General features: G+C 64.9%; 2 protein-coding genes across 2 annotated transcripts in view; one reads left to right on the top strand and one right to left on the bottom strand.

Moving 5' to 3' along the window:
• CORO7 (coronin 7) overlaps positions 1-22,208 on the top strand; it is a 34,462-nt gene extending 12,254 nt beyond the window's left edge. Inside the window, exons 8-28 of the mRNA XM_086854260.1 lie at positions 2,437-2,523; positions 2,760-2,842; positions 18,023-18,077; positions 18,260-18,317; positions 18,406-18,551; positions 18,976-19,071; positions 19,148-19,300; positions 19,423-19,555; positions 19,633-19,808; positions 19,883-19,991; positions 20,092-20,178; positions 20,271-20,413; positions 20,483-20,587; positions 20,712-20,797; positions 20,873-21,014; positions 21,125-21,214; positions 21,292-21,408; positions 21,492-21,627; positions 21,734-21,825; positions 21,907-21,993; positions 22,077-22,208. Coding sequence (XP_086710386.1) covers positions 2,437-2,523; positions 2,760-2,842; positions 18,023-18,077; positions 18,260-18,317; positions 18,406-18,551; positions 18,976-19,071; positions 19,148-19,300; positions 19,423-19,555; positions 19,633-19,808; positions 19,883-19,991; positions 20,092-20,178; positions 20,271-20,413; positions 20,483-20,587; positions 20,712-20,797; positions 20,873-21,014; positions 21,125-21,214; positions 21,292-21,408; positions 21,492-21,627; positions 21,734-21,825; positions 21,907-21,993; positions 22,077-22,082 — 2,187 coding nt within the window. The 3' untranslated portion in view covers positions 22,083-22,208. The remainder of the gene's footprint in view (positions 1-2,436; positions 2,524-2,759; positions 2,843-18,022; positions 18,078-18,259; positions 18,318-18,405; positions 18,552-18,975; positions 19,072-19,147; positions 19,301-19,422; positions 19,556-19,632; positions 19,809-19,882; positions 19,992-20,091; positions 20,179-20,270; positions 20,414-20,482; positions 20,588-20,711; positions 20,798-20,872; positions 21,015-21,124; positions 21,215-21,291; positions 21,409-21,491; positions 21,628-21,733; positions 21,826-21,906; positions 21,994-22,076) is intronic.
• Positions 8,670-15,774, bottom strand: VASN (vasorin). The gene is made up of 2 exons (XM_086854261.1): positions 15,692-15,774; positions 8,670-11,332 (listed from the first exon to the last, which is right to left on the bottom strand). The coding sequence occupies exon 2, from the start codon at positions 11,320-11,322 to the stop codon at positions 9,313-9,315; it is 2,010 nt and encodes a 669-aa protein (XP_086710387.1). The 5' UTR covers positions 11,323-11,332; positions 15,692-15,774; the 3' UTR covers positions 8,670-9,312.
• Positions 22,209-22,376: the final 168 nt, after the last annotated feature.

Consider the following 22,376-nt stretch of genomic DNA (forward strand, 5'->3'; position numbering starts at 1 on the left):
TCCCGGGGAGACAGGGAGCAGCCTTGGCTTTGTGTGGGGCTCTCCCAGGCAGCCGCGGAGCCGAAGCGGCCGCTCCCTGCGGGCAGCTGTTCCCAGCTCCCCGACCCCGCCGCATCGCTGCCAACAGCTGCGTCCGACACGCCGGCCCTGGGCCCCCCGCAGCCCCCGGGGCTGCACGGGGAGAAGGGCTGGGGACCCCCATGGCAACCAGCACCTTACCCCAGCCTGCCTAGGAGGGATGGGTTGAGACTAGGAGAAAACTCTGAAAATGCTCCCCATGCAGCCGATCTGGCTCCAAGGGGGGAGGGGGGGTCACAGGCTCCCCCCAGCCTGGGCTGCCCAAAACCGGCAGGGCTGAATCCCTGCAATGGGCGGGAGGAACCTGGGCTGCCTGGGCACCGGCAGGGAGCTGGGAGGCTTCCTTGGATCCCTGCGTGCTGGCCCAGAGCTGGTGGGCTCCTTGCAGCCTGCCGGGAGGACAAGCGGCTCAGGAGGGACGCCCATCCCTTGGCTGGTTCCCTGCTCCCGGGCTTCCAGCATCACTCCGGGAAAGGTGCCAGGGTCTCTGCCCAGCTCTGCCAGCCCCAGGGGTCCATAGCAGCCCCACGGGTGTCCCAGGGCTGAACCACACCAGTGTCCACCCTCAGTGCCAGGCCACACGGCCCGGTCCCTGCCAAGACCCTCTGCACCAGGGGAGCTGCTGTCCGCACGCTCACCTCTGGCAACATCTGCACGGGTGAGCACGGAGCCCCAGCCTCCCGCATACTTGCTGCCATACGTACAGCTCAGCCGGGATGGAACTAATGCAGAAAACATGGCCCTGCGCCTCAGCCGGCACGCCGGGGGCTGGGAGCGCCGCGGCAGCGCCCTGCCTGCCCTCCTCCAGCCCTGCCACCGCCCCGGGGCTGCCGCTGCTGCCAGCGGGTCCGGGGCACCCGCGGGACCCAGCGGTTATGGGATCTGCAGATGCGGAGCTGTGGCTGCCGCAGCTTAGGTGCAGAAGTGCTCTCCTGGCTGACGCGCGGGCTGGCCCCGACTCCTGGAGTTTCCATCCCTCTTGGCACCGATCCTGGGACACGTTCCCTTCTCCAGGTCCTTTCCCTGCCGGGCGCTGGGTTCTCTGCCAGCGTGCTGGCGGTGGGGACCAGGCCCCTCCTGCCCCACATCCTGGCCCTGCGGCTGGGAGCGCCGGCCTCAGCTTGGCCAGCGCTGCCTCTTCCAAGCGAGCCGTGTTTGTGCTGGCAGGGCAGCTGGCGTGACGGAGCCAGGGCACAACAAGCTTGGCACCGCACGCCTGCTCCCATCCTGGCTCTCTCCAGACAGTGGCACCGCTCTGGGGCTGGAGGCTGCTCCAGCAGAGCTGCTCCAGTGAGGGGTGGGAGGTGCGGCCCCTCCATGGCCCCTCTCTGGCTGCCGCGGTGGCAGAGCCTCGCTGGCGGTCGCAGTGCGGTCGTGGCCGGTGGTCACAGTGTTCGCACCAAGGGGGATGCAGCTCACGGCTCCTCCGTGGGCACAATCGGTGCTCACCCCACCCCTCCTGCCCCCACACCTGGTGCCCCTGCCTTGTCCTGCAAGCACCGTGCCGGGTTTGGTTCTGGCAGAGCCCTCCGCTTTCCCTGCCAGCTCTGAACTCGTTAGCAGCCAGTTCTTGGCGCTCCTCAGTGAGAGCGAGGGGCTGCGAGCGCCGCCTGTGCCGCGGGCCAGGGCTGGCTGCCGGCTCCCACTGGGGCGCCGGGAACCGCAGGACCCATCTGGGGACCACATGGGAGCCGGGAAACACCCGCTGACAGCCCCGTGGAAGCTCTTCCCCTCCTATCCTCAGCAGGACCACGATGGGGACAGGATGTGGGTTGGGGGTCCCACCCCCACAGGGAGCCCAGGGGAGAGGTGAAGCAGGGCAGGGGATTAGAGTAGTCTGGTGAACGTGGCCAGGCTCAGTTTGCCGTGTTTCAGTAGCCTCTGGGCACACACGGGGCACCCAGCTCCAGGAGCCAGGATTCAGCATGGATAAAGAGTCCGGAGGTGCAGCCAGGGAAGTAAGTCCTCCTGTCATCATCACCGTGGCAGAGCCTCCTCTTGCGTGGCATGGAGCAGCTTCTTCACAGCACTCTGTCCCCCTCACCCTGGGTGAGAGCCCTGGGGATGTGGAAGCCATCCCGTGGCCTGTCACACTCACGTTACCTGCTCCCACCCTCCAGTCCTTGCTGGGAGCTGGGCCAGCTGCTCCACAAGGCAACCACGCTGGCATGGGAGGGAGTCAGGGCTGTCACTGCTTGCAGGCTGTTCCCACTGCTTTGTCCCCAGGGCAGCTCTCAGCAGAGCCAGCAGCCAGCACTTGGGGCAGTTCACAGCCATGGCTGGTGAAGCACACATCCCCTCACCGTGTCCAGCGTGGCTGGCAGCAATACTGAGAGCTCTGTCTCCTGTGCCTTGCAGAGTGTCCCGGGACATGACAACAACAAGGACTCCCGGCTGCTCTGGATGGGCTCCAGCGATTGCCTCATCTCTGTCGGGTTCAGCCAGGTACAGTCCTCACCAGGAAGGTGGCCCTGGCACCACTGGCATGTTCCAGCCCAGTAGTTGCTCCCTGAGGCTGCCAAGTGCTTTTTGCGTGGCCTGTCCCCCATGAAAGCAGGAGGTCCCCCTGCCAAGTGCCCTGGCCCTTGCTGGGATGGTGGAAGGTGGCTGGCGAAGGCGGCGGCACCACGGAGCCATCCAGGCAGCCCCGGTGCCCACTGACACCGTCTGTGTCTCTGCAGATGCGGGAGCGGGAGGTGAAGCTGTGGGACACACGGAAGCTCACCGGGGCGACGCTCACCATGGCACTGGACACCTCACCTGGGTAGGGACGGGGACTCAGCATGGGGTGGGAGGGTGAGCAGTGGAGATGTCATGGTCAGAGACCCATCAGGAGCGTGGTGGTGGAGCAGGAGCTGGCAGGGAGCTCCTGGAACCAGCAGCTCTCGGCCACAAAGCGGGTGACAAATCTGGGGACAGCACAGCTGCATCCCCATCACAGTTTTGGTGAGAGGGCAGAGGCAGTGCTGGCGAGGGCACAGAGGTGTTCTGTAGTGCTGTGGTGTGTGGTGGCACTGCTGGGGACAGCGTCTGAGGTGGCTGCTGGCTGGGTGGGCTTGTGCACTGGGGCAGCACCACGAGATGCTGCAGGCAAGTGAATCCCTTTGGCGCTGCTGGAACACCGGAGCAGCTCAGCCCTGGCCTCCCACTCCTGCCGTGCTTTGTGCCGCGGTGCCGTGCTGGCTGCCCAGCCAGCTGTGGCCAGGCTGCGTTCACCAGGCACCCCCGGGGAAGTGGAAAAGGAGCTTTGGTGGTGTAAGGGGTCAGCGCCCCTCGTCACGGCACGATGGAGCCGTCTCCATCTGCAGGGCACTGCCAAGGCTGGGAGCCCTCCAGTTAGAGCTGACCTGGCCTCTCCCACGCTGCCCAGTGAGCTGGCCTGGCGTCACCATGTGGGCAAGGAAATGGAAGGAGGAGGAGGAAGCTGCGCCTTCCTCCCACCAGGGTGATGGGGGTTTGGGGCACAGTACTTGTTCAGATGCACTGGAGGCCACCAGCCCTTCCCAGGGCTGCTGGCAAAGCACTGGCTTGCTGGGAGCCTCACTGTGTGCCGAGCTGGCTCTGTGATGGCCTGGGATGCTGGGGCAGGCTGGGTGGTCGGCAGCCAATGCAGGGCCTCTGGTGAGGGGCTGAGTGAGCTGTGACAGCCCCTTGGCTGCCCTGCCAGCAGCCCCCACACCAGTGTCAGCTCCAGGCCAGAGCTGACAGCAGCCAGGACAGACAGGAGAGGAGAGGACCTGCCCTGGGCATGGTGGGGTGGTGTTGGTGTGGTGAGAGCAGGGGGAGAGGCTGCCTAAGCATCCCTCACCCTCCTGCCAGCTGCCAGGGGAGCAGCTCCCAGCTCTCCTGCTCACCAGATCTGCCAGTTCGGTGAGCAAAGGCCATCATCAGTGTCCAGTGAACGCTCTCAGGGGAGGCTGAGGCTGCTACAAGGGGTCGCCTCGGGGTCCATTATTGCTCTTGGCGGAGAATCCATTGGGAATTACCCCGAATCCTCGCTGGGCCGGGGCGAGCCAGCCGGGCTAAATGGGATGCAGGCGCTGCTGTGCTCGGCCCCCTCAGCACAGGCTGCAGTTATTTTGGCTGCCGGGTTTATCGGCGCAGGAATGCGGCTGGCGGGCGCTGCCTGCGCGTCACTCCGGGGCCTCCGGCTGCGTGGCGGGGCCAGCCGAGAGGGGCTGGGGGCGGCGGGGGCGAGCGGAGACCCCCCCCGTGCTGGGGAGGTGCTGTTTTTAGGCAACCGCGCCGGGGCCACCGCGCTTCCAGCCCCGAGCGCTCCCGCCTGTAAATCTGGCGGAGATGACAAATGGCGGAGGGGGATTTGGGCTGGCTCCCGGCGGAGGTGCCGAGCGGGGGCCGCGTTCTCCCTCCGGCAGAGTCATCCCGAGCACGGCCGCGACGCTCAGGAGCCTTGGAGCCTCGGCAAGGGCACGGGGAGGATGGTCTTGGGGTCACCAGATCACCAGATCTGCTTGGGGCAGACCATGAACCGGGGGACAGGCACTGAGCCCCGCAGGGATGGGGAGCAGCAGCGGGGCTGGCTGAGGATCTCCGGCGTGGCCCCGGGTGCCCAGCGTGGGGCACGGGGATGGTTTGGGCAGTGCAGCGGTGCCTGGGGAGCAGCAGCAGCAGCAGCAGCAGCAACTCGTTGAAACTCTTTGAGGAAGCAATCAGTGGGCGGGCAGGAAACTCATACCATTCATTACTGACGCCAGGCCGGCAGGAAGGGGAGTCCGCATCCCCACCGCATCCCCACCGCGCCCGCCGAGCCGGCACCACGCTGCCCCGTGGCACCCCAAAGCAGGGCCATGGCGTGCCCCAAGGTGGGAGTCACCCCAGGGTGTTCACCCCAATGTCCACAGCAGCACCAAACCCTTCAGGCTGGTTGTGCCCCTATCCAGCATCCCTGGAAGAGGGCAGAGTGGGAGGCACCAGCGCCATGGACCTCCCTCCACATGTGCCTTTTGGAGGTTCTGTTTCCCAAATCCTGAGCAGGTGAGGTATTTCTGACCACACAAACGTAATTTTCAAAGCACCCCAAGCATGTCAGCACCACACTTAAGAGCTGACCCCCCCACAATGCCCAGACCCTGAGGGAGCAGGAGGTGGGAGGTGTGGGTGGCCATGTCACCTCTCCACATCCTGGTCCTCAATGTGCCACCTCTGGGTACCTGCTGTTCCTTCAGCTCAGGTTTTGTCCCCCCTGGCCCCCTTTAATTAGATCAAGGAGCAGCAGGGCAGGAGCCAGGAAGGGGCCTCAATGGGTTATTGTTGCCCTAAATTGTAACCAGCACCAGCGGGGTTGGGTTACCGGCTCCAACTTGGGGTCACTGACCAGACCCCGCTGCCGCACGCCCGGCGGCCAGCGCAGCACTGCCCTGGGACAGTTCTGTCACCACCATGGTGACAGAAGAACAGCGGCTCCCTTGGCTCACTGCTTCTTTTGATACCCTGAAAATGTCCCCAGGGAGTCTCTGGGGTGCCACAGCCAGCTCAAGGCTATGGCTCAGGAGGGATGAGATTCCAAGGTCAGCAGAGGTCCCAGGAAGCCACACACCCCCCATGGCATGTTCCAACAGTGGGCACGTCCCTCAAGGGCAGGATGGCTGAGGGATGGGGACAGCTGGATTGCCACCACCCTTCATGGTGCAAAGTCTGACAGAGCCGGGCGGTGCCGTAGCTGGGACCTGCCTGTAGCAGGGAGTTGGCACAGCAGAATGTTTGTGGAGGGATTTGGGGCTGTTTGGCTCCCCCAGCACTGGAGTAGAACATGGAGGGGCCCAGGGGGCTCAATCCCTAACACCCACCCCTGCCCCTGCCCAGCCAAAGCCTGTGGCTGAGCCAGCTCCTGGGGTCAGGCTTGCAGCCCTGGCATCTCCCAGGACCAGGGCACCCAACCCCACTGAGGCACATGTTCCCACTGTCACCCTGCCACCTCTCCCCAGGCACCAGCTGCAATGAGACCTCAGTGGCTGGTCCTGCTCCCGTCCTGCCTGGCACCCTCTGCACTGCTTTTTCCTGGGGCTTGACACCCCATTTGGGTCATGCTAGGTGTTTTGGGGGTCTCTGAAAAAACCCACCCCAGCAGGAAGAACCCTGAGCAGGACGGGTTCATTCCTGTCCCCATCCCTGTCCCAGTCCCCCTACAGATCACAAGGGCTGATGTGTGCTTGCCATCAGTGGGAAAGGGTTTTTCCCTGCCCCAGCTTGGCTGCCACCCTCAGACACAAGGAAGGGGAGAGGCCACCCCACCCCATCAGGTGTCACCCCAGTGGGACCTATCCCCATGGAGCTACTGGGCAGCCACATGAAGGGGTTAAGGCAGGGCAACCACCCAGCCCATGTCGCCTGTCCCGTAATTCCACTGGGTAAAAATAGCCCAGCGCTGGGGTGGGATGGCAGTGCCCAAATCACTTCCAGATGAGCCACAGCCTCAGTGGCCAGACAGTGCTCCCTGGCCTCCCCAGCTTTCCAGGAAGACGAGCTCCAAAGCTCTTCCTGGCAGCACTGGGGTCTGTGTGATGGGCACACACCTGTCCTCCCCCCGAGAGTGGGCATCCAGACCCCTGGCACCGAGGCATGACCTCTCGGGGCTCTGCTCCAGACGTGGGGACCTGGGGGACCTGTCTTTGGTTTCCGTGGGGCCGTGCCTGGGACCAGGGGTGATTTTTTGGGAGACCAGAGCCCTCCAGCCTTGCCACGTCAGGGTGCAGGCAGGATTTGCCTGGGTGAAGCCGACGGCTCCTCCCGTTGTGGCTCCCTGCCGAGCCCTCATCCTGCCGGTGGCTCTGGCCGGAGCTCTCGCTTACCGGCCCCGCTGGATCGCACAGAGAGAGTTTTTTTTTTGGGTCCATTTCAGGGGGTTTTGCAATCCTCGTCGGCGCTGATTCAGCTCGCAGGAATTAGCAGCGCCGCACGATGTGCCGCTCGGAGCGGCTCCTGGCGTGGGATGGGGCTGGCAGTGGCCAGGGGAATTTTGTGCTGGGATTCAGGAAGCCACAGGGGCTGGACGGTCCCATTTTGGGCACTGCTGCTCTCCCGCAGGGCTGCCCGGGTACAGATGTGGGTGTGGGTGGGGGCCGAGCCCTGCCCTGGCTGCAGTGTCCACATCACCTCCGTGCCAAGGCTCAGCCCTGCTGTCCCCCTTGTGCAGCTGGCACCCCAAAATCCTTGGCTCGAGGTGTCCCAGGCGTGCTTCACCTGCCAAAGCTGAGCCCTAACTTTGGAGATTGCCCTCGTGGCACCTCCACTGTAGCTCCCTCACTCTGGAGCTGCTGGAAGCTGAAGTGCCAAGGGGTCCCTTGCAAACCTCCAGCTCCTTGCAAGTGGGGAAATCGGCTTTGTTAGGGGAAGGGCACATCACGGAGGCAAAGGAGGGGGGAAGTGAGGGGCCAGGAGGGGCTGGAGGGCTCCTGACGCCGGTGCCGACAAGGGGACACGCCAGGGTCTGGCCCGGGCTCGGGGGCGGCGGCCGGCCGGGGGCACCCGGCGCGAGGCCGCGGCTCCGCCAGGGACTTTTCTTCTCTCCTCCTCGCGAGGCTGGAAAATATACAAAGCTCGCAGCGAAAATATTTACACAGCAGCAATTTTGGGAGGAATTCGGGATGTTAATTTGAAAAATCTGTGGGGAGAGGACCACAATGGGCCCTTTGAGCGGGCGAGCGTGGCCATCGCAGCGAGCCGCCCGCGCCGGCGAGGGGCCCCTCCTGCCGCTGCGCCGGCCCTAATGGGAGCCAGCCCTGCCGGAAGCCCACCTGGGAGCCGGGGGGCTGCGCCAGACGGCCCCGCCGACGCCCCGCGCCCCTAATTGCATCCAGAGGCGCTCCCTGCCCCGGGCGAGCGGCACCGAGGGGCCGGGGGGTCAGGGCCGTGTCCTGCGGCGGAGCGGCCGGCCCGGAGCGGCACGGCGGTGACCCTCGGCTTCAGCCCCGCGCTGTGCTCATTCTCTCCAAATCAAACATACCTCGGCGGGCAGGGCCCCAACCTGGAAAATTCCAGCCCGAAAGATAAAGGATTGGAAAACGATTAAAACCAGAGGGTTGGAGCAGAAAGCACTTGGCAGCGAGAACCTGCAGAGAGTCGGCTCCCAGCCCACCCCGCCAGGGCCAGCGCACAAAACCGGCTGTTCCTGGGGCCGGGCAGCGGGGGGTTCTGGCTGCGGCCCCCGGCCCGGGGGGCCACGCGGGCTGACACTTGTCACGGGCGATTTGGGGGTCCCGGTGCCGCCGCGGGTGACGTCAGGAGGTTGGGCTGGGCTGTTTGTCCCGCAGCTGGCCCCGGAGCCATCTGGCAGGCGGGGAGGATGAAGTAAGGCTGGATGATGCGCAGGGCAGGGGCTGATTTGAACCCCGTGGCCTCTGTTTTGGGAACACATCCTCAGCGCCCGAGGTGGGGGGCAGCGCCCTGGGGGTAAAAACGCCCAGAGTCGGGAAAAGTCCCCCCTCCCTCGCCCTGACTCATCCCGGTGCTCGCCAACAACAACGGGAGGACACGGCTGACCTTCCCGCTCCTCTGCAGGGGACACGCCGCGCTGCCCACACCCCTGCCTGGGACGGGCAGCGCCTGCCGAGGTGCTCAGGGCTGCACAGAACTTTTCGTTGTTGTTATTTTAATTATTTTGTTTTTTGGGTTTTTTTTACAAAAAGACATCCTTCTGGTCTGCCTTACAAAAGAGATGTACACAAACCTGTACTAAAAAAAAAAAGTTTTCCCAGAAGAAATGGGAAATAACGGTGTATAAATATTCTCTCTGAGTTCTTAAAGCTTCAATTCCCGGTTTGCCTGCTCGGCACTTCCTTTGGCCCGGGGGGTCCCGAGGGTCCCAGCACCTCGGCCAGGCCGTATTGCTCACATCAGCTTCCAGGGAGTCGAGTCACGGGCCGTGCTCCGCTGAAGGACCCTTGTTACCAGCACGTGGGTGCCCCTCAGCCGAATCACAGCAGCTTTCTCTTTAGCAGGAGCTAAAAAAAGCCCCCCAACCCCCAAATTAACCCCCCACTTCTCTTCTGCTACCCACATTCTAGTTAGAGTCACAGAAATCAAGGCACAGGGCAGTAAAATTCGTGTCTCCTCCCGAAGTGTGGCAGCCTCTCGGAAATTGCACGTTGTAGGTTTGGGGGGTTTCTGCCTCAATTCAGTCAGCTCCTTGGCAATCCGTATCCCAGAGGGACATGACCAGGTGCTGCCACTGGAGCTCAGCCCTCCTGTGTCCAAGGCTCTGGAAGCCCTTTGGGTTCAGAAGTAGGAGGGTTTGAGCCCCGGGGTGTTGTTGTTGCTGGGGTAGTGCGACTGCATGAGCGGCACCTCGCACTCAGAGCCGCCAGAAAGCATCGCCGCCTCTGGCACCTTGCAGCCGTGGCTGCTCAAATCCCCGTTTTCCAGGCAGGCTTTCACCCCTTCCAGCTCCAGTGGGCCGGTGTCTACCCCAGTGCCAGCGTGTGCCTTGGCCCGGCGGTGCCGGCAGTAGTACATGGCGGTGGTGACCAGCAGCAGCAGCAGCAGCATGGCAGCCAGCGCAGGGACGAGGATCAGGGCGAGGTTGGGGTCCTGGCTCTGGCTGACAGGGGAGTGCTGCTGCAGGCTGAGGGGCAGGGTCTGTGCCTCAGCACAGTGCTCCTCCTTGGGGAGCTCCCCCAGCGCCCCGATGCACACGCGGTAGGTGCAGTTGGGTTTCAGCGCCCGCACCGTGTACTCGGAGAGCGAGGCCGGCAAGCGCAGCATCACCGGCCGCTTGTCCGGCCCCGACAGGTTCCGGTAGCTCAGGCGGATGCCCTTCAGCTGCGCCTTGGACTGGACGTAGTTCTGCAGGTCCACTTTGAGGGAGGTGCTGCCCACCTGGGCGATGCTGACCCTCTGTGCAGGTGGCAGGGCTGGCGTGCCCGGGGCTGACGTCGTTCCCCTTGCCTCCACCTCGCAGTACACGCCAGCAAAGCCCGCGGGGCACAGGCACTCCAGGAGGTTCTGGGCACCCAGCTGGCAGGTGCCGCCGTTCAGACACGTGCGGGGGGGACAGATGGGCGCTGGGGGGCTGGTGGGGGCCGGGGCGCCGCTGAAGGGCACCAACGTGGAGCTGCCCTGGGGGTCTCTGGGCCTCAGGGTGGGTGCAGCGGTGCTGGGGGGTGGTGGCGGGCGATGGGTGCTGGGCAGCGGCGCAGGCGGTGGCAGCGTGGTGGTGCGGGGTGTGGTGGGCGTGGGGGTGGTGGTGGGGCAGCCAAAGTCAGTGTATTGCAGGTGGTGGAGGAGCTTGCCGGAATTTTTGGGGGGGAAGTGGCAGCGCGTCTCCTCAGGGCGCCGCAGGACCACACCACTGGCATTCACCCACTGCACCAGCCAGCTCATCTGGCAGATACAGTTGAAGGGGTTGCCGGCAGCCGTCATGGCCCGCAGCCTGGGGAAGAAGCCGGAGAAATCCCGAGGGATGGTGTTGATGTTGAGGTTGCTGATGTCCAGCTCCTGGAGGTTGTGGAGGCTCTGGAAGTCCTCAGCCGGCAGCTGGGAGATGCGGGCGTTGCCGGCCAGGCTGAGCCTGGTGAGGCTGCCCAGCCGCCGCAGCACTGCCGGGACGCGCTCCAGCAGGTTGTCAGAGACGTCCAGCTCGTGGAGGTTGTTTTGGACCTGGAAGAGCTCCTCGTTTAAGCTCGTCAGGCCCAGCCCTGCGATCTTCAGGGACTCAATGCTGACGGCATGGAAAGCCCCTGGTGCAATGGTGGGGATCTTGTTCCAGCTGATGTCCAGCAGCAGGAGGTTGGGCAGGTCAAGGGGGGGTACAGCCCTGAGCTGGTTGCTCTGCAGCTTTAGCTCCAGCAGATTCTCCAATGTGTCAAAGGCAGCAGCGTGGATGTGCTGGATCCTGTTCCTCTGCAGGTAGAGCCGTTCCAGCAGCCGCAGCCCGTGGAAGGTCTCATTGGTGATCTCCTGCAGCTGGTTGAAGGACAGGTCCAAGTTGACAAGCTCCGTCAGGGGTTGGAAGATGTTTCTCTCGATGCTGGTGATTTTGTTTTGTGAGAGGTCCAGGAGCTGAAGGGCAGGCAGCCCTGCAAAGCTGTCCTCACTGAGCGTAGTGATGCCGTTCTCAAAGACATAGAGGGAGAGCGTGCTGGGGGGCAGCCCCCGGGGCACCGTCTGGCCCCGCCTGGCCGCACACAGGATGGTCTTGGGGTCATGGCACTGGCAGCCTGCAGGACATGCCCTGGCCAGCTCCACACGGGCCAAGAGCAGCAGTGCGCAAAGGATCAGCTGGTTCATGGTGTCAGCTCTGTGGAGAGACAAGCGCAGCCAGGGTTAGGGGATGGGCCCTGCTGGGGGGTACCCAGGGCTGTCAGGGCTATGGGGCACCTCTGCACCCTGCTCTGCCTCCAGGGCTGGTGAGAGTGAAGCAGCCCAGGGGCTGCCCACCCCAGCTCCATGCTTCCCCCTCCCCAGACTCCCAGCATTTGGGGTTGTGGTACCTTGGCACACCCCAGGCTCTACCATGAGACGCGTCCCACTGGTACTGGGGCTTTTTTCGGTGGGGCACCAAGACCTTTTCCAGTACTCACAAGGGCCCCAACCTCCCCAGCTGCTCAGCAGGGTGCAAATCAAACACAGGGGATGCGGAGAATCAGAGCACCGGGAAGGGGTGGGAGCCTGGCTGGCCTCCCCTGCGTAGAGCTCAGCTTAACCCTTTGCTTGTGCTGCCGTCGCAGCAGCTGCGCCTCAGGGGCTGGTCCTGCCCGGATCACCAGCAGCAGCAGTCCCTCTTGGGCACAGGGACACCCAGAGGTGGCCTGGCCACAGAGTGTGGGGCTGGAGGAGTCATTTGTGTCCCCACAGAGTCCAAGGGTTCACACTCACCCCCAGCTAGCCCCTGTCCCCACAGGTCACCTTGCTGTTCCCCTCACTGTTGCACTCCAGGGACTCAGCACAGCACCAGAGCTGTGTCCCCATCCCTTGAGGACTGGGTCAGCAGGGATGGAGGGAGGAGGCTCTGGGGTGAACAAGGCTGTAACCAGCCCAACCCCAGCTCCCCACAGATGCCCTGGCCAATGTCACAGCCGCTGTCTGTGTTCCGAAGGGCTCCTCTCTCAGCCACATCTTTCAGCCCCTTTAATGACACTAGGCTGGGCCAGAGACTCACAATCTCCTGCCACTCCATCTCAGGGTCAGGGGGAGGTGGCAGAGGGGGATCCCTGGGCAAGGAAGAGGCAAACCCTTCCCCAGCCCCATCTGTTGCCCCCTCCTCCCTGCTCAGAGCTGTCAGAGATCCAGGCAAACGCCCCCCCTGTGGCTCACAAGGGGCCCCCGCCGTGTGTGCAGCACGTGCCACCTGCCCCAGCCCCGTCAGCAGTGCAGGGACACCACAGGGACACCACATCCTGCACCAGGAGGGTCTGGACCCGTGCTGTGTCCTCTTGTCCCCCTGCTGGGGTGTTGGACAGGGTTAACACCGCAGCCAGCTCTGTCCTTGCCTCCTCCCGAGCGGCCCCCCCCAAGGGTGGGGTGAGCCCACGGCTGGGCAGGGTCACCACAACTGCCTGAGTCACTTGGCCTGACCGGCCCTGCCCTGATGTGACCTGTGCTGTCAGCCCCTGAAACCAGGGAGGAGCTGTGCCACATCCAAGAGGTCACTGTCACCCAGGGGTCACCATCACTGCATCCCAGCACCCCCAGCTCAGTCCCTGCACCCCACATCACAATCAGACTGCCAGCAGAGATAGAGACACAACACGGAGACCCTGTGGAAGTGCTGTTCGGGTCTGGGGGCAGACTCGGCACCCTTGAGGTGGCTCCAGCATCCAGAGTGAGCTGGCTGGTGGGAGAGCCCTGGGTGCAGGGTGCTGGCAGTGCCACAGCCGTGCCAGCCCGCCCGGGTGGGCAGCGCCGGAGCGGGGCCAGGCCTGAGGGATGCTGGCGAGGCCGGGGCTGGTTTTGCAATGCCAGGGTCGGGTTTCGCTGACGTGTCCCGTGCTGCAACCAGCTGCTGACTCCAAGTCTCTCTCGTCCCTTTAATTACGCTGGCATTTCCTCCCCGCCTGCCAGGCTCCCCGCTCCGGGCAGGTTCGGCCAGCCCGGCCACGGCCGCGGATCCGCGCCTGGCCACGAGCGCCGGGCAGGCTGGCACGGCCCCGCAGCCTCCGCCACCGCCCCTCGGCATCGCCCGCTCCGCCGGCACACGCCAGCATCCCGGCCGCGCCCCGCCTCCCCGGCACGATGCCGCTTCAAGGCAGAGAGGAGTTAACCCTGCCCATGACACCCCCAAAAACGGGGGTAGGGAAACAGCCTCCCCCAGGTCCTGGCAGGATTCCCCAAGGGCGGAGAGGGGGCCCCGTTTCTGCTGGAGGTGTTGCGGCCGCCCTGCCAGCAGCCTGCTGCTGCCTTGGCTGGGCTCCCCCGCGCCTGCACCGCAGATATTTGCCGAATTATTCATATTTTCCGGCTGCGGGGAGGGTCTGGGCTCAGATTCCCCCTGTCCCGGCCCAGCCTCTCCCTGCCAGCCTGATGGGGTGGGAGTGCCGTGTCACCCCCCTTCCCTGCCTGCAGCCCCCCGGGCTGGGCCACCCCGCTGCCCGCCCAGGGCTGGGACTCGCCAGGGGATCCCCGCTTTGCGTCCACTTCCCGTTTTTAAGGACGAGGCCGATGCCGTCCCCGCGCTGCAGGGTGACACCTGTGCCGGACAGGCTGGAGGAGCTGGATAGTCCCCGCCTTTCCCCTCTGCTTGGGGAACCTCAGGAAAGCAGGCACAGCCGGGATGTTCCTTCCCGCACCGGCAAGCGCACACAAACAAAGCCAGCGTTGTTGCTGGCCAGTGGGCTGCCACCTCGGCCGGTGGCACCAGAGCAGGAAGGACGGGGGCCCTGCAGTGTGCGGTGACAGGGTGACACAGTGCCCCTGCCAGGCGGGATGCAGATGCTGCTCCCCTGCCTAACACCCCCCAAAACAAGCCGATGTCAGCACGTGCCCCCTCCCGCGAGCCACCCGGGGGGATGTGCAGGATTAAACCCTTAATCCTCCTCCCCTTCAACCCACCCTGCGCCGCCGCAGCTCCCACCTCCTCCCGCTCCCCTCCCTATTTAATTAAAGTTTCCGCAGCAGCCCCGCAGGAATGCAGGCCTGGTTATTGCATTCCCCGGAGCACTCGCCAGCCCCTCCATCCCGCTCCTGCCCCTTTGACCCGGCCGCGCTCCCCATCTCAGGTGCCGGCAAGGAGAAAAACCAGCAGAGCGGCTTTGCCGGCAGCCAAACCGCCTCGGGAGGAGCCGGAACGCCGGCGGAGGGTGGGAGGAGGCCGGCGATGGTGCCACGCGTGGCCCGGGCGGCACGGGCAGATTCCTCTGGAGTGATGGGGCGGCCGCGGCTGTCCCCGAGCGCTTCCTCGTGCCGGCAGAGCCAGCCGGGCAGGCAGCGCTTGCATCAGGGCCACCCTGCGAGGCCGGCCGGCCTCGGCGTGGTGCGGGGGAAAACAGTAATTAGTGTCATCCCTGATGGCGGCACTGCCCAGCGCCGTGTGGGCAGCTGGGTCAGGGCAGTCCGGCCGCCCCGGTCCCAGCAGGATGAGACCTGTTGGCATGAGGCACGGTGGCAAGAGGTGTACGGGGGGACACGACTGGGAAGAGTAGTCTCACAACCAGAGCATCTCTGCTGGGATGAGTTGGCTCCTGTGGTAGTTGCCAGCCTGGGAGGGAGTCAGGTGTGGAAAAGGACATTTACCCCGTGGTGGCTCAAAGTCACACCCGAGGAGGGTGACAGGCGCCGGCACTCCTTCCGAACACAAGCCAGGTGACAATGAAGCGCGCAGGGAGCTGGTGGCAGGAGAAGCGGTGGAGTATCCCTGCTGCCCGGTGGCCCCGCTGGCACCCGTGCCTCTGTGCCAACCCTTCTCAGAGCCACCTGGGGACCTGCCTGGCCCTACAGCAGGTCAGTGACCCAAGACACCAATCCCTGAGGACAAGCAAACGAGGGCAGCCAGACCCCCACCCCAGCCAAGCCCTCACTGAGGAGGGGGTGGTGGTGGTGGACACTGCTGCCAGCAGCTCCCACCTCCGCCTGACCCCAGCAGGAGAGCCCAGCCGCCACATCTTCCAGGACAGAGCAAGCATGGGATGGGCCCAAGACCATGCTGGTCCTGTGTAGGTCTGGAGCCCTTCTGCTGGCAGAGCACTTTCACTGCCACCGGGCCATGCCAGATGGAGCCATGCTCCGTGTCAGCCCCAAATACATCCCCTTACCCGTGATGGACGCAGAACCAGGCCAGGATCCCTGGGCCAGGCCCCAGCGCATCCCATGGCAAAACGGGCACAGGCAGGGACAGGGAAGCGAGAGCCCTCTGTGAACCCTTGTCCCAGCCCAACCGAGGCCGGCCATAAGCCGAGGCAGGGGCCAGCCGGGTGCCCCTGGCTCAGCTGAGGTCTCGCAGGGAGCAGGGCACGCCGAGGTCCCGCTGACACCCAGTCACCCTGAATGCCCAGGCCATACCGGGTGTCCCACGGCCCGGCCCAGGCCCACCAGGGCCCCCCGGGCCCCAGCGCCCCCTGAGCCTGCGGATGGCCGGCAGAGCCCCCTCCCGCCCGTGGGTGCCGCCCCACGAGCCCCGGTGGCCGTGCGGAGGGTCGGGCGGTGCGGCAGCCGCGGGACTCACCGTGGCGGGCGGTGCGGGGCCGTGCGGGGCGGGCGGTCAGTCCATGGCGGCAGCGAAGCGGCGGCCGGCGCAGCGCTCCCCTCTCTGGCGGCGCCGGGCGCGGGGGGCGGCATTTAAACCTCGGGGGCGGGGCTTTTCCTCCTGCCGGGCTCCCATTGGCTGAGAGCAACGACGGGGAGGGGCGGGGCACGGCCGCCATGGAGGCTCCGCCCCCGCTCACCTGGGGCCCGACGGGGGCGGCACCGCGGGGACCCCCGGGACCCCCCGAGTCACGGGCACCGCGGGGACATCCAGCACCTCCGGGACACCCCGAGCCACGGGCACCGCGGGGACATCCAGCACCTCTGGGACCCTGGAGTCACAGGGGCCGTCAGGACCCCGGAGCCACAAGTAGCCCCGGGACATTCAGGACCTCTGAGTCACAGGGACCCCCATGACCCCCAGGACCTCTAGGACCTTAGAATCACAGGGACGCTCGGGATACCGAGGATCTCTGATTCACAGGGACCCCTGGGATACCCAGGACATCTGGGACCTCAGAGTCGCAGGGACCATCAGGGCACTCAGGACCTCGGAGTCACAGCAGCCCCCAGCACCTCCAGGACCTCTGGGACCTCGGAGTCACAAGGATTCCAGAAGGCTCCACAGGGACCTCCAGATGTCGTGACCCCAGGGCCTCCCATAGTCACAGGGATTTTGAGATTTCAGGAGTTTCCAGAGTCACAGGGATCTCTGGGACCCCTTGGGTACTCCATGGAACCCCAGGGCTACCCAGGATCCCCAGGGACTCCATGAGACCTCCAGGAGTTCTGGACTTCCCGAGTCACAAGGATCCCCAGGACACACAGGACCTTTGGAAGCTCCCAGACCTTCAGCATCCCTGGGACCGGGGTCCCTGGGACCCCAGTACCCCATGTGTGTGTACACACAGGTGTAGGGGTAGATCCAGATATAGGTATCTCATTCATATCCCCAGCACCCATGGGACCCCTGGCAACCCTGGTAACAACAAAGGCTGGGTTGGGTATCCTTGGCACCCCCAGGGACCCCATATCCAGCATGTCCAGGGTAACCAGGGATTCTGGCACTGATGAGCCCCAGTGCCCTGGGATCCCAGTTCCCCCATGCCCCTGGTGTCCACAGAGCTCCTGCCACCATGTGCTAGAGGATGGGGGGAATGTGGGTGGCCCTTGAAGGGCTGTCCCATGCCCCTGTGACAGCAGAGCAATGCTTCCTGTTCATGGTGAGGATGGCATGGGTTAGGCTGGAACAACCAGGCACTCAGGGTTGCCCTTGTCTCAGACCTGCACCACTATGGTGGTGGCAGTGCTGGTGACTGTGGTGGCAGCAGGGCAGGGGACCCCAGTGCCTGCCACGGGCATCCTGGCAGTGTTTGCCTAGGTTGTGCCAACAATCCTGGGGCAGGACCATGCCATACCACTGGCAGCTTATCCTTCGTGGCACAGGATGGCGTGGAGCAGCTCCCTCCCCTTGGCACAGCCACAGAAATCGTCAACCAAAAGTAACAGATTGTCCCTTTGGTCTCTGCCTGCGGCGTTCTCTCCTCCACCCCTGCCGAGGGAAAGCACAGAGGTGGCTCTGTGCTCCTGTCACCACTGTCCCCTCAGGCCACTGAGTATTCCATGTGTAACTCCCTCCTGCCACCGAGTGTCCTCCCAGTCACGGTCCCCTCTGCCCATGGAGCAAGTTCTGGCCACCGCAGCCTCTGTCACAAGCACTCCCAGCCATGGTCCCCCCAAGCCATGGAGCTGCCTGCGGTCTGGGACAGGGTGCAGGACAGGGAGCAGGGACACGCTCCAGCTGGCACAGCCGGGCTGCAGGGCACTCCTGGGGCTGGGTGGCTCCACAGGTGCCGGGGGAGGCTGGGGGTGAGCCGGGGTGTGCCACGCGCCCGCCCCGAACTGGCCAAGCCGGCCCAGCCGGCCTCGGGGCAACCCTGCGGGTGCCAGAGGCTTCCCCAAGCGAGGCCGGGTGCCATGGCCGGGCACAAGGAGCGGGGCAGGCAGCGGGATGCCCCAGGGCTGGGCACGGCTTCAGAGCGGTGCAGCCGGGGCTGGAAGCAGGTGGCAGTGACATCCTGCTGCCAACCTGTCAGGCCAGGCTGGGACAGTGAGGGTTGTCACTTGGGGACCAGCCCAGCTCCCCCAGCATGGTGCTGCCCTCCCATCGCAGCACCGCCTTGTCCTGCCCCACACTCCCCCAGGATGGGGTTTGGGGTGTGCACTAGTGGGGGAACAGGATCCAGCCCCACATCCGTGGGGGTGCTGTGCCCATGGGGGCCTCTGGCTCAGCACCCCCCTTCCCTTTCAGGGTGACCATCCCGCTGTACGACGCCGACACAGGGCTGCTGGTGCTGGCAGGGAAGGTGAGGTCCCATGGTTGGGGCATGGAGGGAGGCACTGCGGTGACAGGAGGATGCGGGGGGTATAGTGAGGTGCAGCTTGGTGCATATAGGTGCACCACTCGAATACAGGAGGGTGCATGTGGGTGCAGTGGAATGGTTCCTACAGCCCTGCTCATTCCCTGACCACACCACCTCTCTTCCAGGGAGAAAACCTCCTGTACTGCTTTGAGGTGGCCCCCACGCAGCCAGCACTCACCCAGGGTAAGCAGGTCCCATCCCACCCATATCTTCCCCCAGGGGGCTCACCACTGCCTGGTGGTACCCCACAGCCACCCTGTCTGTCCTGCAGTCACCCAGTGCCGGACAGAGGGCAGCACACGGGGCCTGGCAGCCGTGCCACGCCTGGCCCTGGATGTCATGGCCTGCGAGGTGCTCCGTGTCCTGCAGCTCACTGACACCGCCCTCGTCCCCATCAGCTACCTGGTGCCTCGCAAGGTAAGGGGGCCCTGTGGTCAGCACTGTCTCATAGTGCCTGGTGTCATCTCGTGGGTGACACCTCACCAGCACTGGGTGGCAAAAAGGACCTGGCTGCAGTGAGACCCCAGTCCCTAGCCTGGGAGAGGAACGAAGGTCAGACCTGGATGTTGATGGTGCGTTGCAGACTCTGGGTGCTGGATTTGGGAAGCCAGGCGCTGTGTGCAGGATTGGGGTGCTGGAGAGTGGATGCTGACAGCTGGGTGCCACCTGCTGGGTGCTGTAGTGCAATGGGTGCTGAGCACTTCAAGCAGCTGAAATGGTGCTGTGTAGTGGGGTCAGGGTGCTGGAAGTATCTGGGGGTGTCCAGGGGTGACCCAGCTGCTGTAGGACAGAGGCTGTGGGATTTGGGAATACCCATCTCGCCCCATCCTCTCTCCCACAGTCTGTCCAGGAGTTCCATGAGGATCTGTTCCCTGACTGCACGGGGACACTGCCAGCCACCGACGCCCAAGGCTGGTGGGCAGGGGACAGCCAGCAGGTCAGTGTCATCCAGGGGAGGTGTCCTTGCTGCTGGCATTGCCACTGCCCCATGCCCACCATTGTGCTCGATGCAGGTGGGAAGGGTGAGCCTGCACCCTGCACGGAGACCCACGGAGACCTTCACATCCCCCATCATTGCTGCCCCTGGCCCCACCAACACTGGCCACACTGAAGCCACCATTGGCCACACCGATGCCAACACTGGCCACACCGACGCCGACCAGAGTGTGAGCATGGGGTGCTGCAAAAGTGCACTGAATGCTGAAGGGGCGGGATCCCTGCTGCCCTCATCCCACAAGACAAGGCTCGGGTGCCAGCACCCCCTGCCCACTGGCTCTCTCTCCTGTAGGAAGCCAGTGGCTACTCCTCACCATCCTCACTGGCCTCACCAAGCAGCGCGGCCACCTCACTCTCAGCCAGCACCGGCCCCTCCAGCGGCTTTGCCAGCAGCCCCAGCCAGAAGTCCCTGCAGAGCATTTTGGGTGAGCAGGGAGTGGGACAGGCTCAGGGACCCCACTGGGGGGATTCAGGGCTCTCACCCACCCCTCACCCGCTCCAGGGCCCAGCTCCCGCTTCCGGCACGCGCAGGGCCGGGTGCTGCACCGGGACCACCACCTGACCAACCTGCGGGGGCTCAGCCTCACCACGCCGGGCGAGTGCGACGGCTTCTGCGCCAACCAGCAGCGCGTCGCCCTGCCCCTGCTCTCCGCCGGCGGCCAGATTGCCGTGCTCGAGGTACCCTGGAGAGCTGTGGGGGCTGGCACAGTGCCACGTGGGCCGTGCTGGTGACCCCTGGCTCTCTCCTGCAGCTCTCCAAGCCCGGCCGTCTCCCCGACGTGGCCGTGCCCACCATCCAGAATGGCTCAGCCGTGGCCGACCTCACCTGGGACCCCTTCGACCCGCGGCGCCTCGCTGTCGGTACGTGTGTGCCGGCCCTGCCGGGGCCTGCCCGGAGTCTCCCAGCTCCAGGCATGCCAGATCACCCCATTAACCACTGCCCATCCCTTCTGGGGCGCAGCGGGTGAGGACGCCAGGATCCGGCTGTGGCGGATCCCCGAGGGAGGGCTGCAGGAGACCCTGCAGGAGCCTGAAGCTGTTCTCCAAGGTGAGGGGACTATTGAGCACCCCACACTGGGGACAAACCAGCCCAGTGGCACCCAGAGCTGGGGACAACCACACACCACTGAACTTCACCAGGTCACACAGAAAAGATTTACTCCATCCGCTTCCACCCCATGGCATCCGATCTCCTGGTTTCCTCCTCCTACGACATGACCGTGCGGATCTGGGAGCTGAGCGCCGGGCAGGAAGTCTTGTGCCTGCGGGGACACACGGATCAGGTATGGGATGACGAATGTAGGGACACCTGAGAGGCAACTTTGGGACATTTGCACAATATCTGTCTCCAGATTTTCAGCATGGCTTGGAGCCCAGACGGGAAGAAGCTGGCAACGGTGAGCAAAGACGGACGGATACGGCTCTACGAGCCACGGTGCAGCTCTCAGCCTCAACAGGTACAATCCCAGCACTCAGAGTGGGCTGGAGAGCTGGGGGTGTGGGCAGGAAACCCCCCCTGTGGGCACATGAGTGCGCCCCCAGCTCTCTCAGAGCAGGCAGGGTGACCTTCACCCCATGCAGGAGGGCCCAGGTCCTGAGGGGGGACGTGGAGCGCGCCTGGTTTGGGTTTGTGGTGGTGACTACCTCCTGGTGTCTGGCTTTGACAGGTAAAGAGGGGGACACATACCAGGGCAGGGGTCCCTGAGGACACTGTGCTTGCTCTCACTGTCACCTCCCCACAGCCGCAGCGAGAGGAGAATCCTCCTGTACCGGGCACAGGCCCTGCCTGAAGGACCCTTGTCTGTCCTTGGTCTGGACGTGGCCCCTTCCACCCTCCTGCCCTTTTACGATGAGGACACCAGCGTCATCTTCCTCACCGGCAAGGTGAGGGCTTGCCTTCCAAAAAACTGTGGGGCTGCCTGCCTACAGCACCCCACGGTGTGGAGTGTCCCCTTCCATGTCCCCTGACAGCCTCCATCTCGTTCCATGCCCAGGGTGACACAAGAGTCTTCCTCTACGAAGTGACCCCCGAGCCCCCCTATTTCCTCGAGTGCAACAGCTTCACCTCCAATGAACCCCACAAGGTGAAGGGGGGTTGTGCTGCCTGTCCCTGACCCCCTACCTGCGCTGCTAGACCCCACTCACACCCCCACCCCACCAGGGCTTCGTCTTCCTGCCCAAAACGGCGTGCGAGGTGCGGGAGGTGGAGTTCGCCCGGGCGCTGCGCCTGGGGCAGAGCACCCTGGAGCCCGTGGCTTTCCACGTGCCACGCGTCAAGGTAGGTTGTGGTGGGGGCCTGGCTGAGTTTTGGGAGGGGAACAGGAGGCAGAGCAGCCCCCTGAGCGCCCCTTGTCCCCGCAGAAGGAGTATTTCCAGGACGATCTCTACCCGCCGACCCGCGTGTGGTGGGAGCCAGCGCTGGGTGCAGGTGCCTGGCTGGACGGGCAGGACGGGCAGCAGCGCCGTGCCAGCCTGCGCCCCGCAGACATGGTGCCAGGTGGGTGCAGAGGGGCTGGGCGAGGAGCCTCGGCCCCAGGGATGGCTATGGGGGTTTAGTCAATGGGGTAAAGCCCTCCCGCCCCATGGTGACACCACTCCCACAGTGAGTGAGGCCCCAAAAGAGGCTCCGGCTCGGAAGTTTGTCCCTGCGTCCGTGTACCTGGAGGAGAAGACTGACGAGCAGAAGAAGGAAGAGGTGAGTTCTGGGATGAGCACCCTGCGGCAGGGCCGGGGGTGATGCCCCGACCCCACGGCTCTGCCCGGCCTCTCCCCACAGCTCCTCAGTGCCATGGTGGCCCGGCTGGGCAACAGGGATGACCCGCTGCCCCAGGACTCCTTCGAGGGCGTGGACGAGGACGAGTGGGTGAGTGCGGGGGGGGGGACACACGACCCTCGGGTGGGTCGCCCCCGGCCCCGCCGTGCCCCTCACCCCCCGGTCTCCCGCAGGACTAGACTGGACCCGGCACCCCCAGGAGCAGCCGGGACCCCCGACAGGAGGAGGAGGAGGAGGAGGGAGAGGTGGAGGAGGCGCAGGGCCCGCCGCGGGCAGGACCCGCTATTAAAGCCGCTGCACCAGCACCGTGTCCTGCCCTGATCCTGACACCGGGGGGGACACGGGGAGACACAGGGAACAAGGGGCACGTGGACCGGGGAAACACAGGGACTGGCTCCAGGGGGGTTACGGGGATCGGGGTGACACAGAGACTGACAGCGGGGGGACACGGTAACCGAGGGGGACATGAGGAT

Source organism: Cyanistes caeruleus, chromosome 17, assembly GCF_971803275.1.
Source record: "Cyanistes caeruleus chromosome 17, bCyaCae1.hap1.1, whole genome shotgun sequence".
NCBI lineage: Eukaryota > Metazoa > Chordata > Aves > Passeriformes > Paridae > Cyanistes > Cyanistes caeruleus.